Below are 16783 nucleotides of genomic sequence, written 5' to 3'. Positions count from 1 at the left end.
TGTAAATTATATATAAGAAATTAGCATATCGTTTTTCCTCAAATAGTAGCTGCCAAGCATCTATTTGACATAAGGCATTTATCAGGGATGATAATGATTGTTCTACAGTATGTCATTTTTTAAAAAGACAAAAATAATATTTTTTTAAATTATTTATATGCAATGAAATACATGCAATCAACAAAATGATTTTTGTAACTTTCACTTGAGATTTCTGCACCTCTCAGCAGGTACTTTGTCCCACTCTCCATGAGCAAACTGTCAAAATAGCGATAAACAGTCTTTGCCAGGTTAGTTTCTATTCAGCGATAATGTTTTGATGAACTCATGTTAGTGCACCACAGATACAGTAAATTTGTTATTCATAACAAAGTAGGATTTTTACTTTCCAGCTCAAAAACGGTCATAAGGTTTCATTAAAGGTCACACTAAGAGTGGAAAGTTTTTGACACGAATCATATTGGTCTGTTTTTTTTTTTTGGTATCACAAAAACCTATCATTTGAACAGGGACATGTTTTTTTTTTAAATCCTAGTTGACATTTTACACACTGCGTACATACATATATAAATAAATATATGTTTAATAATGAATAAAATCGGACGATGGCCTTTCCAGGATCTCGTTGACTTTAACACATTGAGAAATGATTTGACTAACTAGTGTAATAACAGTATAAAGACACAAACACACAGCGTTGACCATTTATTCATATTAAAACAAACCCTGTACATAAGATAACAGCCTTGATTCATTCCCGTTTGGAGTTGCACAAATCATGACACACACTTGAAAATAGAGAGAGCATTGAGCGCTGTTCTTCTGTATATAGTATGTTTCTGATTGCCCTTACATGAAAGAATAGAATAGAAAAAAAAGTGATTGGTACACAAAGTGTATGCGTGCCTGTGAGAAAGTCATTTACCAGATGAGCAAAGTTTTGCAATATGTCCTCCTGCCCAACTCGAACCATCCTAACACCACACTGAATGCTGATGAGCTTGTCACCATGACAACAAGACAGCCTCTTACTCAAAGGGCGGGTAATGTCTCAGGTTGTGTTTGTGTGTTTTGAGGTGATGTAGAGTTAACAGCTTGCGAGATCAGGGGACATAAGTAAAATACATTCAAACTTGAAGTGGATTTGCACGGTTGCAACTAATTTTGTGGTGCAATGACAGTTTTACACACTTTAAATGAGTGGTCGATTCAATGGGCCAAAAGTAATAATGATATAGCGCCTCAATGGCATCAGTTATTCTTAAAAAAATTTTTTGCATAACTTTTACTGTCATATCCATCTGAGTTTAAAGGAACTCAGTGACATTTTAATAAATTTTTTTGTTTTGTATTTTATGGCATGCTGGCAAACATAAACATTAGTCATCAACGTTCAGCATTATTCACATAGCTATTTTGTCTGCTCCATAGAGAAAAAAAAGAAAACAAAAAAAAACTGAGCAGAATATTTTCACATTTTTCCAAATGTGAACCCGTACTGAAATTTAGACCCGTCAAAGAAACATGATTGCTCAGAAAGATCTCCGAAATTATTTGAGAAGCTAACATTAATAAAATGCTCATTTTAAGTTGCCAGCTGCGGCCAGGATTTTTGTATGAATGAATCCGCAGTAAAATTATTTTCAAATAGACAGCACGCAGGACTTAACTCCAAGACGGCGAAGAAAATCCAAACGGAGCCGCGTGTAACTCTGAGTAATCTCTGAATGTATGTGAAGGAATTAGTGTGAAGACAGAGAAGGTGAAGGAGGAGACAAAGAGCAAGTGGCTGATGAAGAAGGCAGAGCTAAGACGCTACCACATTCATGGCACACTGCGAACACTCCCCCCTTCTGCAAACCCAAAGGCGACTTTATGTCTGATCTAGTTGTCTCCTTGGTGACACAAACACTAATCCCTCATTATGGGATGTAGGCTGTAGTGCCCCAAAGCCCCGATTATTTTTTTTTTTTTATTCTCATATCACACCACTGCAAATGCAACAGATTACTGTAATCTGGAAACATTGGAGCAGACAGATTAGATTAAGATACATTACGCCCATAAAATAAGGAGGGAAGGTGTTTAAACATCTCATAGTATTGATCAAGTCCACACATTTTGGTTACGAGTGCTTGAAGCGAGACATAAGACAAAGTGAGAATTTTTTAGGTTTTGTGTAGCGTTTGTCCTCAATTGCCTCGTGTCTTTCCTTTAGTATAAAACTGTTCCATGATTTGTTTTTTATTTAGGTTTCCCTTTTATGTTTTCTTTTTAAATACAAATTAACTAGGCAGAAGTGGCTCCATGCATTTGTCTTGGACGTGCGGCAAAGATTTGAGAGCAGAACGCTAGAGTGTTTGTATCTGTTTGTGTGAATATGTGAGTGAGAAGAGAAAAGACAACAGTTCTCCAGCCAATCTTTGTCTCCCTTTATCCAGCACGTTTCCTTTTCAGTGACTCCAGCTGATGATTGAAGCAGACAAACAAGATTGAACCTTTCCACGTGCAATCATCAAAATATGCCGCACAAACTCTCACCTCAGCATCGACCATCTTCAGCCTACTCAGAGCATCCTTGGCGGCCTCCTATAGATGAATTCACATTAATGGAGACTATTAAGTACTTGACGGACATCATATTTGAAAAGCAGCCAACCCGATTGCCTTGACTTGAGAATTTCTTCACAGAGTCAGCGAGTCCTTGGGTGAAGCGCCGCAACACATTCTCATACTCTAGATTGAGGAGAAGGAAAACGTGACTTGTATTTGTTGTTTTTATAGGAATCAGATGTTTGTGGTTTACCCGAGAGCAGAGCAGGAGAGGCTCGCTCCAGCTGCGCTTTTTGCCACTGCAGCCTGTGTGTGATCTCTTTGTGCTGATGAACGACATCAGATGGGGGATCCCGCCGGCTCTTTTTGTACTCTACAATCTGAGAGAGAAGAACACGGTGACGGATGGGACCTTAAAGAAATGAAATGCAACATGATACACAGTTAGACACGGACACAGTCGTACCTTTCTCTCTAAGCGTTCCTTGTCGTAGTTGAGGAGGCTGAAGCTGTGCAGCTTGAACTGGGGAGGAGAGTTGCTGGAGTGGTGACTGCTCCTGTTGCTCAGCTCATGTTTAGATTTCGATCGAGGAGATGGAGCCTGACTCATGAAAACGTACACAAAGTTGTTGAAATGACACGTTAGCATTCTTGCGTTGTACTGTTTTGATAGGACCACAGCAAAAGCTGCGAAGCAAACCGTTGACTTGGGCACTGAGTCCATTCCAATTGGGCATGGGCTGACATTAATGGCAGAATTTTGAGCAGAAAAGGCGCACGTAAGAAGGTTGAGCATCTCAGCCTGAGCTAACTTTTCTACTCGGACAGCAATACAGGTCATTGACTCACCCGTTCTTTTTTCCTCTCTGGAGGTGAGAGCGGGGAGGCTGGTTCAAGGATTACCCACTTTTCTGTCGAAGGCTGGAGTTCTACCCCGGATATGGGTTCTCTGATCTTCACCCTCACCTCTAGCTTGCCACCTGTGGCTTTCCGTCCATCCATCACCTAAGAGAAACAAACGTCTCAATTTTGTTTGCGCATGAAAATATCGGCAGATTTGTCTGCCTTCCGAAATGAATAAAGGACAAAGCAATCAACCTATACAAGTAGGATCACTTGTACTACCGCCTGTACCTAGTGGAAGAGACTCTTGGCATGTATGGAATGCAAAAAATTTAGAAGAAAGGCGCTCCACTCGAGCCACTTGTCAGTCGCATCGGCTCCACCAACTACATCACTGCCAAATATCTGGCAACAAATCTAACTCCAGTGGTTGGAAATATCACACACGCACACACACAACGTCCGAAGCTGGAGACATGCTACCGGCAAAAGCATTTAATCATTTGATGATATCTCCCAGTTAACTCGCTTCCCCACCATTACGGTTGCTCATGCAGTCAGAGCACCAAGACTCTCGTTGACAGAACAGAAGCTACATCGCTCCAGATCTGTCATCCAATCTTCTTTAAATTTGCCACTACACCACTTACTTTCAACTTGCCTCAATTTAACTTTTGTGGATGCTAGGATTCTATTTATTTACATTATAATTCAAATTATTGGAATTTTTTATATATAAATGAAAATAACTCACCTCTATCATCTCTCTTATGTCACAGTGGTTTTCCAGAGCCTCAAGCTTGAGTTGAGCTGTGCCCACAACCTTGTCTGTTTTAAAGAGGCCTCTGGAAAGACGCAAAAGATCATTTGAAAGGGATCATTTGGGCGTCAACATCAAAACAGTTCGGATTTGTACCCTTTGTGGATGATTTCAAATTTGAAGCCTTTGGACTGGATGACTCGTTTAAATCCTCGGTGCGCTCTGTTGATGTTGAGTTTGAACTGCTCTTTAAACTCTGGACTGCTTGTACCTTTCACTGTGCTGGTTTTGTCCCTCTGTGCCTCTTCCTAAACATGCAAAAAAAAAAAAGGGAAATTATTAAATCACATCATCTCTTCCTTCCTTCCTTTCTCTCTTGATGTGACGGGCAACACCTTACCGCACTGGGAAAAGGAAACTCAAACTTGACACTGGCATCCAGGTCATTAGGCGAGACACCTGAAGGCAGAGACGGAGGTGTAAATTCACACCCAATATGGTTTGTAGCAGAACGACAGGAAATGTGCCTACCAGAGGGGACTGGTAGGTTGATGCCTCTGATGATGTACAATATCATGTCGTTGGGAGTCAGATTAGGGTGGATCCTACGGAGACAGACAGGTGTCTTGAGCCCAGTATGAGTGACAGACATCGGTCAGTATCACTGTGATCCAAACAAGTCGAACTGTGAAATGAGTCAGTTAGCTGCCAGCTTGGTGGGTTATTGAAGCCCAAGAAAAATCTGTCACAGTGAGTCACTGCGAAACGACAACTTGAAAACGTGAATTCAAAGGTGGATTACAGCGAGATGATTATCACAATTACATGTAGAGTCATGGAAAAGCTACTAAACCGAAATGCAATCACCCGCCCCCCCAAAAAAAAATAATTGTTTTATATAAATGAGCAATAAAATACGCATGTCTCGTCTTAACAGTTGCATCCAAACCACCGTACACAGTTAGAAGTGCAATTTTGGAAGATCATCTTCAATCTTTTGTCAAGCAAAATGAAAACCTAAAGGCTACATAAGCAGGTAGCGTAATTGACAATTTGCATCGAATTTCAATGCTTGCTAAGAGTTTGCTACTGACTTGACAGCACTGAAGGTCTTCTCCTCCGTGTGACACTTGGGCACCGGCTGCCCGTTGTTGTAGGAATTTTTCAGTATTTCTAGATTTTTGAACGAGTCCTCCACAAGCTTTTCACACCTGAAGAGAAACAGACACAGGCCTAAAGCACAAATACATTTTCACAAAGGTCATGACCTGACTAGATTAGATTACATTAGAAATCCCTTTATTGTCATTGTACTCAAGTGTGCAACAAGATTGTGTAGTCTTGTAGTTGGAGTCAACAACAAAATAGACACGTTTCTCATATTTTGGTAATGTTATTTAGTGGCCGTGTAAAATGTCGCGAATATTGGTTGTCATTAGACTGTGCCGTTATATTTTACGTTACTGTGTGTCCGCTAATCATATGTTCTGGACAATTAAACAAAAATGGGATTAAAAAAAAAAATAATAATAAAAATTGGCTTCAGTAGTACAATTGTTTGTATCCATCTATGGAAGAGGAATTTCCGCCTGAAGATGACGTGTTGTAATATATTCAATAAAAGAAAGAATGAACAGAAAAGAAGAAAGCTTTGAGCAACATGTTCTTACTTGAGAGCCTCGCCAATATTGCCCAAGAGTGTGAACTGCTGCGAGTGACTCAGACATTTCTGCAGATCAAGTTGGAGAGAGAAAAAGATGCAGTGGAAATGTTGGCAGCCACAATTACATAATTCAACATTTTGTACAAAATGATTGGTCTGTTAATACAATAAAAAAAACACAGTGCTCACAGAAATATATAAAATCCGATTAAAGCTAATAAATATTTTATGAACATTTAACCAAGGGAAGATCAGACATTGTCTTTGAATTGGGAGTTAGATTAAAAAAATGCCAGAGCTGCTTGTTGAGTGAAACAAAATGTGAATGCCAACCTCATGCTGCTTTCGCAAAAGATCCATGAGGCCATGGTACTGCTCACTGGTGCGAGGAGAAAGAGGAGATGTTCGAGAACGAGCAAGCAAAAAGTCCTCCTCACTGACTGGGCTGCTGGGTATCTGAGATGCGAACAAATATGGTGAAAATACACATTAAAAAAAAAAGAGAGATTTTTATACATTTCAGATATGAAACACAATAAGTCACAAATAACGACCAACATTTGACAGCTGTAACCCCCTATAAAACATTAAAACTGATTTTTTTCCCCCCTCAAATTAAAAACCTCACTTGTGATGCAGAACAGTTAAAAATAGTAGGTACATGCCTGTCATTTGAACTTTCCACTTTCTATTACAAATTATGAATAGTAGAAGCAAACAAACAGAGGCACTGGAATCATATTCTTTTTTATAATTACATTGTGACTAGGAGTCAGAGAGGAATCAACAACAAAACGGGAGAAAAAAAATCCAATGAAAGCAGTCATGTGGGATACCGTCAGACAACATGCAGGAAATACAGAAGCTCTCTCACACGTGCACGCAAATAGACACACAATGGCTTTCAGTACCTCACACATTCAGTTACTCCTGCGACAAAGTCAAAGATATTGTGCCACATAGAAATGACTTTCATATTATCTTGTCTTTCATTAGTTTTAATGCAGAAATGCAGAACCTTGGTGATATCAATAGGAATGCCAGACTTGGCGGCTTCGATCATGGGGTCGAGTCCTTTGGCGTGTCTGAGGTTCTGCGCGGCTGCTGTCATATCCTACAAGATATGATCAAGACTTTTTGAAAGCGCTATTGTGGTTATGAATCGTACATAAACACACCAATGTCAGACACTCAGTCTAACAAAAAAAAACAAACACTCTATAGAATACCTTTGACTTCTTTGAGCGCAGTGCTGCACGCAAAAAAGCCTGTCGCCGTAGTAACAGGAAATCCACTTGCTGTTGGGCTAAAATAAGAATTACAAAAAAATAATGATAAGCGATGCCCTTATGTAGCAGTCAACGCATGGGTGTGCAGGCAGGGTTTGGCGTTACACTGCCAACACACCTTTGGCTCCCAGTTTTGGTGTTGCGGAACCACCAGGGGCTTGAGGCGCTGGAGATTTTGCTTTCTGGGCAGGTGGCCGCACTGAGGCCTAAGAAGAAATAACTGTCTTTAAAAATGATCCAAATAGAGATAATGAAAATTGTAACGGATATTGTATAATAATACATATGTAATAATGAACAAAAATAAATACCCGATTACAATAAACCAGAAAAAAAGGTCTGGATTCAATACATATGAGTAAATACAACAGACGGTACTTCTGCCAGGAGTCTAAAGGCAACCCAGTCAAAATCTCGGGCCGAATATCAATGAGAGCACTTGGCAGTATATTTATTAGGTTTTTTTGTACTTTGGCAGTCTCTCTTGGACTGTCCACTTCTTCTTCTTCTGCGTCTGGATCCCGATTAGCTATTTTCATCGCCGTTTCCAGGACACCCATAAAGTTTTGCGCATCGCTCTCCGAGCCCTGCAATGGTGGACAACCTAGAAAAGGAATACATGTGCTACACAATACATAATCTGTGCATAATGTACACAACAACCACAAAAAAAAAAACTCTTAACTGTATGACATCAGAAATATACCTGGTGGTACAGGTAGATCGGACAAGCTGACAGGTCGTCCAGCTTTGTGTGCTTTAATGGAATCTTGGTATTGCTGTTAAAAGAATAATAAATTAATAAATAATGTAAGTTTTTTTTGTTTTGTCTTGATTTCATTGTGATAAAAAAGCCCCACTAAGGGAAGACTGTTAGTTTAAGATTCCCTCAACATTGACAAAAGACTTGTTAAATGTTTTATGTCTATTCTATATTACAAGAGTTCAAACATGGCAAGTACTCACATTCTGTACTTGAGTAGAAGTACAGTTACTTGCATACAGTAGGAGGAAAAAGCATGCAAACCCTTTCACATTTTTTCTATGGGAGTGAGATAAGACAGGAGTGAAAATCCACTCCTGTGTAACCGTCTATGCACACGTTTCTACATTATGGCAATCACAAATTGTGACTTACATTGTCTGATCAGTTCAACGTAAAGCCAAGTTTGCGCCTAGAACCATTACAAGCTTCCATTACACAGAAGATAATCAATATAACTGATAATGGCATTATTCTCCTTATTAAAAGGTGGCAGGGAGTGCCATGTAAATAATTCTGAAACTGTTATATTAAGGATAAAGGGCTCCTTAAAAACTTTGAGCTGCATGGCATGTACCTTTACAATGCGCTGGTGCATGCGTGCTTTACGGTCATCTCCTTTATTCTTGGCGCCATCAGCTGCTGATTTGTAAATGTCCATCCTCTGCTGCAAGGCTTCGGCCAGATTGCTGGGAGCAGGGAGGCCTTTGAATGACACACACACAGACACATTGAGCATCACCTTCATCGCACAATGCTAACTAGTCAGAATGAACAATTGGGGCTACTTGCCAGCTGTTGGTTCCTGTCGGGTTGTTGGAGCAGCAGTGGCTTGCTGTTTAGGGGAATGCGGTGCATGTGCCTCGGTTACTACGTCTCCTGTGAATCATTATGCATCAGTGGTTGAATCAAAAAGAACACCGTGATTGTATGGAAACGAAAGTGTGATAAAGGAAGTATAGTAACTAAACAGTATAAATTACTATGGAAGTCTCGATCTGATTATGTGATTTTCAACTGAAAAAAAAAAAATATTTTTTTCATTTTCTTGAAAGTTTTATATTGCACAATGTTACTAATGTATTTTTATTGTTTATTTTCTGAGTTGTAGTGACAATAACAGAGCTGCTTGCACCCACGCACACACTTGCTAACTTTATGATCAAAAATCCAAGAAGAGTTTATGTTCAAAAAATGACAATGACAAAAACAAATGTGAGATGGATCAATACACATTTTGAGTTGTTCAATAAGTGCATCGTCAAATCTTGTGCTTTAAAAAAGGGCAAAAAATATATAGAACTTCGAGTTTATTTTAGTGCCTAAATAAATATAATATTTTTAAATAATTCATTTTAAGACTGTGACATAAATAAATTGGCACTGATTTGGTGGAACGGTCTGTCTATATAATATGAGCATTGATGTACAAACATGTCTGCATGTATATTTTTATATTAATTTAAGAACAATTAGATGCACATTCTTTTTTTTCTTAATGTAATGTCGAGGCATCGAATCAGGACTTAGTATTGGCAGATAAAAAAAAAAAAAGCGCGATCTGGACATTCCTAGTAATGAACGAGTCAACTGAAAGTTCAGTAATCTATCAAGAACAATCCAAGCAGATAATTGTATGGCTGGTGTGTAGATGAGAAAATATAAAGGAAAGCATTCTGCTGAAGTCGTCACACTGACCAGGGGTTGGAGGAAGCGAGCTCAGGTCGACTGGTTCACTCCTATCTATGGCCTCCACCATTGAGTCCAGATTCTGCATATCAAAAGCCCATCTTCATCAGGTTGTGTTTGAAAAAAAAGCTACTCGTGAACGTAAGCATGCCACTAACATGTGGCTTTTCGTCCTGTTACCTTGGCAATGACGTAGTGCTGTTTGGCCAGGTCGATGTTACCGCTCTGTTTGGCTTGTATGGCTGCTAGCTTGTACTCTCTCTGTCGGGACAACACTGCTTGTTTAAGCTCTATAGGAATAGAAGAAAAGAATCTACGTCAGGATTCACAAAGGTACTCATGAAACTGTCCCGTACATTACTTGAGCAACACAAAGAGAGAGAAGGCTGAGAGCAGTATGTCATCATGTGACCTGAGTGTTGCGTGCCGGGCTGACTGGGTGTCAGTGGCGAGATCATCGGGGTTCCCGGAGTGATGGCAGCAGCCGGGTTGTGGGGTGGAGCTAAATGGAGTGGCTTCGAATTAGGAGCTAACGGCGCCGCCTCCCGTGACGGTTTTTGATTGACTGGAGGGTAGGGAATTAACACGGGCTCTGGCATTTGCTCTTTCGTTGATTCTGACTCCGCTGCAGCATTGGCTTTTCCGCAGACAGCAACAGGAGGTGGCATCTCCTCCTCGTTGACTGGATTTCCTTTCCTGACCGATGTAAGCATGGACTGCAATGTCTGAGGACGGCAAGGGCAGGAACCGTAAGCATAATTGTCAGGGGGGGGTAACCCATGTTGATATGGTTTGAAATGGAGACACTTTACAAAACCTTTAATCCGCGGTCATATCTTCGAGCTTTGCTTGTCTCCCCAGATGCAGTTGCATTGGCGATGGCAGCCGTGTACATCTCTATACGTTCCAATACTCGGCATTCCAATCCACTTGCACCAGTGGAATTCGTAGGAGTAAAAGAACGGGATGTAACACTAACTCTAGGAGCCTGTGGGGTCTGAGCAGGACTGTTTTCCTCGTCATCCTCCAAAACGTCATTCAGTTCTGCCTGTGAACAAACACCGATGTATTATTGTACATGTAGTTCGGGGAAAGGAAGGAATATATGGCAATGGTGAACAACGAAACATCAATATTGAGTGAGCACTCGTTATATCGTGGGCCATCGTTCGCAGCCCCGCTAAATCAAATATTTTTATATGATCAAAGTTTCATGGGTTTTGACAGTACACTTGAGGCAAGTTGGAATTTAAATTTTTACACTTTCGGTTCAGTATCCCATTATGCCGCAACATGCAGGACAGCACTGAGGTCTACTGCTTGAGATCTAGCATAAGAGGATGAAGAGAGAACCCATTCAGTGGAATATGGTATCACATTTTAATATATTCATTGTTCCCACATAACAGAGAGAAGATATGCCGGTGAGTATAGTTGTAAATTTTTTTGGAATGTGTCACTGCTCTGTGTGTGTTGAAGTAGCAGTTGTTTGAAGATGTAATTATACACATTTCAGTTAGCCCATCTATGGCATTTCATATTACAGTCTTCACTCGTGCCAAGCAAAAGTTTTTGGGGGAAAAAAAAAGATTTTTTTTTTTTACTTATTTAAAAACAAATAAAACTACATTGTAGATTTAAAGTCATCAATAGTCTGAACAAATATTGATGGAATTAGTAAGTAAGCAAATGCATCAAAACAGAATACTATTTGTCTTATACTATTACATATTATATACATATATATATTCTTCAAAGAAGGCACATTCTGCCCAGATTTGCACATCTTGGTGTTTTCTCCATCAGCTCTATGATGAGGATGACCCTTTATGAGTGGAATGTCTTTCAGTTCAGAGCTGCGTATTTTCAAGAGTTAACAGCTTGCATTTTTTGACCTCATAATGTTTTGGGGAGTATTTGAATTTCAACGTGTTTCCAAACTTTTGATTGTTACTCAAAGGTGGTCATTTTTTGTTGCGGGCCGCGTTGTAGTTTTTATTTCCCTCGCCTCCAAAAGCATTGGAGTGGCAAGGTCTGTTCATTTGTTGAATGCTGAAGCCTGTTGGCTTTCAAATGAAATGATGAATAAGAGAAAAGCTGTTTTTTTTTCTGGTGCTTTCTCCCTTGAGTCCCCCCTTCAGGAGGTGAAATGCATTCTCTATTAGTTTAAGGTCTGGTGATTGACTTGCCCAGTCTAAGACCTTCCACGTTCTTGTTTTCTTGGCAGTGTGTTTTGGGTCATTGCGTTGTTGCATGACGAAGCACAAACAAGAAGGGGAAGAGGCTAGAGTTAAGGCCTGGAAAAGCATTTCAATTGAATAATCCAACAGTCTGGTGTAAGTGGGTTACTGAAATACAGCATTCTGCCACCAAATATTACATGTTATTCACTTTAACTTAATTTAATGATATCCGTTCAAATACTTTTGCTCACATAAAAAAGTGGTTAGCCTCAAACAAACGATGCTTTGTCTTGACTCGTTTAACACATCTAGATGTAAATACCAAAAAATAAAAGTTGGAATTCTCAACTTTTGTCTCGTACTCATCTTTTGATCTCAAACCCAAATGTTTTCAGTATTCAAGAAAAACAAAGGACCAGACCTTGTCGTTTCAATACTTTTGAGGGAACTGTAAGTGGATGATCCCATGATATTATCATATGTATACAACAAATCATTGGCTAACGACAGTCATTTTGTAGTCAGGAGCCAGTAAAACATTGTTCATGCAACTATTTTGATGATGTGGATATGCTTATCTGTCATATCTAAGTACCAGCAGATCTTCATCATCACCCAAGTCCTCATCCTCCATGTCCTCTTCATCCAGGTCTTTCATGCAAAGAGCCGCCATTCGCTCAATATCAGCCATTGCGACAGGAACTGGACACCAGAAAGGTTTAAAGCACCAGTACAATGAGACATAAGTAAACTTAAATGTACATGGGGGGAGGACAATCAAGTAGTCATTACACCTTTATGTTCACGCTTTTTCCTTTGCAGTCCTCCTCCTCCCCCCATCAAATTGTGTAGCTCAGCTTCAAGATCTTCATCGTTGCCGTCAACATCCATCCCCCCATCCGGGGTCAGGTCAAGGAGCAGCCCCATCTGAATAGGACATAATTTACACAGATCGAAGGTTACACAGGTGCTCAAGAATGGGCATTTCGTTCAAGACCTGAGACGACTTACTTGTTTGGCACGAGCAGCCCCTTGACCCCGGGGGGGTGGGTTCCGACTTCGACTCATCGACTGTCTTCTATATAAAACGTGGCTTGCTATTAATTGTGCAAACAACAACATTTTTTAAATGTGTTCAACAGCGTTGGCCGAGTAATGCAAGTCATGGCACAGTTTTGTGCGGCTAATGCCTTTTGAAAGTAATTTCTTTACCTTGTCACTTTCCCGCACTCAGCGACAGCTGATCTCTTAAGATAAAAATGTAGTGTAAAGACAGCCTGTCGAATATTGCTCCGAAATAAATGGTAAAATAATATAATAACAGTTTAGTGTTAACAGCCGTCGAGCTGTCAAAACAAGCTCGACAAGCAGTGAAATTACTTCCTACATTGCGTCTCCAATGGCAACAGGCAAGCGCTTTACGGCTGACCGTAATACAATAACTACTGACGTAAAACATTTCAAGGGCGCTTTGGTTTAGAATTTAGATTAAGGTGGGTGCTTCAAATCAAGTGAAGTTTAACTTCTTTTTATCGCTATCCATCAGAAAATAAACACCAGAGTTACATTAAATTACATTTATATAAGTTTGAAGTAATTTCAGTAAATATCCAAACCTCCAACCTTATGGTAATTAGCTAATCATTAGCTAGGAAACCATAAATGTGATGTGTGAGTGTTAGTTTCTTGCTATCATATATCATGCAGTCGTGACACCATTCCTTTTGAAAGCTTTTTAGAAATAGAAATGTATGTGTATCTTTTTATTCATTTAAATTATTCATAAAGGTAACATTTGAAAGATGACCAAAGCAAGTGCGAAGATCCAGGACCAAGGTAAATGATGCTACAACATCACACAATTTGTTTCTTTGTTGCATCAAATTTGTAAGTATATAACAGTTAATAACATACTGTATATCTTATACTACCATGATTACTGGTTTTAATTCATACATGTGGCACTTTTCTTTTCAAGGCAGCTCAGATCCACCGCAGCTTTCGTCCCTCAGGACAAGAAAAAGGCCTTGTGACAAGCTTTCCTCTACGGATGTTGGCCATACTTTTCAACAACAGGTAATCAAGTCATTTTTTTAAAGACACCTTCAGTCTAATAAAACCAACCGTGATTCCACATAATTTCAGGATACTGGAGATAATAATGTAGGAAGTCATCCTGCACCTTTGTGACCTTTCTGCAGGTGTCTATTGTCATTTCTGTTCAAGATCAAGAAGCAGCACAGTCCTCACTGACTAAACCTGATGTCACTCCTGACAAAACTGTTGACGACTCCACTGTGAATGATACTGTTAAAAAGCAACAAGAGGCAACAGTCACATATCTCATCAATGATTCTCAACAAGAGATTTCTCCTGCTGGGGATGATAGCAAAAGTGGAAAGGAGAAGGGAGAAGAAAAAATCACAGAGAAATGTGACCAGCCATTGTCTCAAACATGCACTGATCAACAGCCATTTTTTCCGTTGACCTCTGAAAAAGCAGGTCAGTCATGTTCAACTGCTTTAGAAGACCAGCAGAGAACAATGAATGACCTAGAGTGTGATTTAAAAGGGAAAGTGAGCCAAGGTGCACCTAGCAATGATCACACGGGTGACATCAAAGATGACAAAGCTGAAACAGTGATAGGAGAGCCAGCCAAAAAGAGGAAAAGGATGGGTATGTGCGGTCTGAAAGAGAAGGAGCAAAGTCATTTTTTACAGATAAGTAAGAATGTAAATGGACAGAACAGTAGACAGAAAGTGGAACGGCAGATATCCATCCATAAAGTTGACATTGGATCATCACGTTTACAAACATCAATGCTCCCAACCCCGTTGGCCATCATTGGAGAACCAAGGAAGGAAGAGGTACTTCACTCCAGTCAGGGTAGCGCAGCGGACAGGTCAGTACCAATATCTTGTTTTATTTATCCGGTTAAAACCAACACGTTAAATTGTTTCATTTGTTTTGTTAAAACACAGGCCAGAAACAAAAGTCCACATTCCTGACGCACCCTCTGATGGGTGTGACGTTCTGTCCAAGCCAAGTTATTTGTACGGCAAAAGTCATGCCCATGAAGAGGGCTCAGTTCTTGCTCTGGATCCAGCTATGGACAGCAAGTCAGACCCACCAGCAATGGAAAAGAAATATTGTTTGGAGAACCCAAATCCTCAAGAAGTGGATTGTGGATCGTCAAGCATAACTTCTAGCGACGTGGAGGTGCAGTGCGCCGTCGCAACAACTGATGGGAGGATGCAGAACATCTGCGGTGATGCTGTGGACTGTGATGAGGACAAAGCAGATGTGTTGTCTGCTAACAAACAGGAAGAAGACTGCACTATCAAACTCTGTGAAGCTGCGCCCTCTGGTGTCTCAGAGACGAATGACATGGTGAGGAGTTTATCCATTTGCCCTGTTGGGAAAGCTGTTGGAGCATTGAAGCTCATGCACATACATTGTAGGACATATACTTTAGAACCCTCTTTGTCATCAGTTCCCCTTAAAAGTCGCTTGATATCTAACGGGAATTTATTTAAGTGCCAATTTATAAAACATTTCCCGCTGTTTGTTGATAGTTATGTTTAATGAAAAGTTAAAGCGAAAAAGATCAAAAGACTGCTGCAGACAGAGTTTTGTTGTTTTACTTTTTAGACTAGTTCAGTAGTTTCATTTCATTTCAAGTCTTTATTTTTTTGATTATATTATTGTGAAAGAAAAGCAGAACTACAAACGTGAGCCATGACTGTGATTGTGACCCATTGGGAAGCGATTTGAAGTTTGCGCTGTTGCAGGACATACGGTGTTGTAAATTGTATTTGAAAATAATTTGCTTATTTTTGTTATACACAGCGCAGTCATGATGATGAGCGTAGTTCTGCTGCTGCGAACACAGAGCACCCACAAAGCATGAACCCCGCCGACTTTCTTGGATCTGGGTGCTTCGATTTTGTCTCAGACTCACAGCTCAACAACATTCAGTTGACGTAAGCAGATCAAATCTATGGCATTTGAAAAAAAAATGTTACTCCCAGTTTCCTTGTCAGAATTGTACGGCGCTTTATGCAAGCGCATGCAGCACAATGTAGCGGCATCCTTGATCTTCTGGTTTTCTTTCCGAGCACACACACACACACACACACACGAAATGCTCTCATGACTTTGACCGTAGCCACGTAATTGAAGGGGATGTGTCGCATTAACCGACAGATGTGGGCAAAATTGTTGAAATCCCTCTGTTAATGAAAGAAGAACAAAGAATAACAACAGGAATAGATTAATAAATTTGGAAAAATGAAAATAACCAAAAAATAGAATTGTGGAAAATGTCAGAATCTTTACAATGTGAAAAATAAGCAAACTTGTACTATTTGTATACAAAAATGATAAGAATATTTCACTATTTTCTTACTCAGTATCATCAAATGCGTTAACAATAAGGGATTTGTGTCACCTCCAGTGAGGACCAGCTGTTAAAGGAGAAAGTTGTTCAGCCCTCTGACCGTGAAGAAGATGCTTCGGTACTGATGTGCGGGCTCATCAAGGAACTCTCCATTCTCAAGTTGGTCAATCTCATCTTCTATTTTTCTGCCGATTTGTGGATCATTCCGAATGTAATTCTCTCTTTTCCAGTCGAACCGTTATGGCCGCTCATCGAGAGATTGAGAATATGCGTCGTGGCAGTAGGAATTCAAGGAACATACCCCGCTGAGAGGTTGCCCAACTGAGATCCCAAGTTGATGGTCAACGTAAACGTTTTGTTACGCAATTTAACCTTTTAGATTACCGTGTTGCGTTTTAATATTTACTGAGAAGTAAAAATGGGTTCATTTGTTGGAGCCGTTCTCTTGTATGTCTAAAAGGTAATTCTTTAAAATTAAATAAAAAACAATGACAACAAAGTGTAGGTTTTACATTACAAAGTTATAATTTGGGTATACAAAAATATGCACAATTTCCCTCCACAAACTGAGGAACGTTAACACTTTTTTTTTTCCAAGGTCACATGCATTATTCTGGAAATAACAAACTTGCAAAAAGCAT

The 16783-nt window shown here is 39.8% G+C and overlaps 2 protein-coding genes across 4 annotated transcripts; one reads left to right on the top strand and one right to left on the bottom strand.

Annotated features, from left to right (window-relative positions):
- Positions 1-692: 692 nt before the first annotated feature.
- cc2d1a (coiled-coil and C2 domain containing 1A) lies at positions 693-13160 on the bottom strand. 2 transcript variants are annotated; one of them, XM_088303010.1, is made up of 28 exons: positions 12954-13160; positions 12755-12819; positions 12538-12670; positions 12339-12445; positions 10378-10608; positions 9973-10285; positions 9741-9850; positions 9570-9642; positions 8664-8750; positions 8449-8576; positions 7815-7887; positions 7579-7712; positions 7227-7314; positions 7049-7125; positions 6838-6933; positions 6153-6275; positions 5827-5885; positions 5251-5367; positions 4688-4761; positions 4557-4615; positions 4313-4464; positions 4151-4241; positions 3403-3558; positions 3020-3154; positions 2807-2933; positions 2660-2736; positions 2542-2589; positions 693-2466 (listed from the first exon to the last, which is right to left on the bottom strand). In XM_088303010.1, exons 2-28 carry the CDS (start codon positions 12809-12811, stop codon positions 2434-2436), a joined length of 2958 nt encoding a protein of 985 aa, XP_088159136.1. In that variant the 5' UTR covers positions 12812-12819; positions 12954-13160; the 3' UTR covers positions 693-2433. The 2 variants fall into 2 exon arrangements, with proteins under 2 accessions (XP_088159136.1, XP_088159135.1); XM_088303009.1 differs by having other exon boundaries at positions 12755-12840; positions 12956-13160.
- On the top strand, positions 13153-16518 carry LOC148332694 (uncharacterized). Of its 2 annotated transcripts, none has more exons than XM_088303012.1 (7): positions 13153-13579; positions 13722-13819; positions 13945-14645; positions 14725-15133; positions 15593-15726; positions 16200-16301; positions 16373-16518. In XM_088303012.1, exons 1-7 carry the CDS (start codon positions 13546-13548, stop codon positions 16449-16451), a joined length of 1557 nt encoding a protein of 518 aa, XP_088159138.1. In that variant the 5' UTR covers positions 13153-13545; the 3' UTR covers positions 16452-16518. The 2 variants fall into 2 exon arrangements, with proteins under 2 accessions (XP_088159138.1, XP_088159137.1); XM_088303011.1 differs by having other exon boundaries at positions 13915-14645.
- Positions 16519-16783: the final 265 nt, after the last annotated feature.

The sequence above is a fragment of the Idiotropiscis lumnitzeri genome, chromosome 8, assembly GCF_059441095.1.
Source record: "Idiotropiscis lumnitzeri isolate Australia: NSW breed Sydney's pygmy pipehorse chromosome 8, RoL_Ilum_1.0, whole genome shotgun sequence".
Lineage (NCBI taxonomy): Eukaryota > Metazoa > Chordata > Actinopteri > Syngnathiformes > Syngnathidae > Idiotropiscis > Idiotropiscis lumnitzeri.
Note: the sequence above shows the minus strand (reverse complement) of the source record. Positions and strands in the feature narration are given on the sequence as shown.

What these genes read in the sequence shown, in the direction of transcription:
- LOC148332694 (XM_088303011.1), top strand. Translation starts at nt 13,546, where the DNA reads ATGACCAAAGCAAGTGCGAAGATCCAGGACCAAG. An exon ending in GCCATACTTTTCAACAACAG is followed by an intron (nt 13,820 to 13,914) that starts GTAATCAAGTCA and finishes TAATGTAGGAAG; the next exon opens with TCATCCTGCACCTTTGTGAC. An exon ending in CAGGGTAGCGCAGCGGACAG is followed by an intron (nt 14,646 to 14,724) that starts GTCAGTACCAAT and finishes GTTAAAACACAG; the next exon opens with GCCAGAAACAAAAGTCCACA.
- cc2d1a (XM_088303010.1), bottom strand. Translation starts at nt 12,811, where the DNA reads ATGAGTCGAAGTCGGAACCCACCCCCCCGGGGTCAAGGGGCTGCTCGT. An exon ending in TGCACCAGCGCATTGTAAAG is followed by an intron (nt 7,888 to 8,448) that starts GTACATGCCATG and finishes TTCTTTTAACAG; the next exon opens with CAATACCAAGATTCCATTAA. An exon ending in TTCCTATTGATATCACCAAG is followed by an intron (nt 6,276 to 6,837) that starts GTTCTGCATTTC and finishes TTCGCATCTCAG; the next exon opens with ATACCCAGCAGCCCAGTCAG.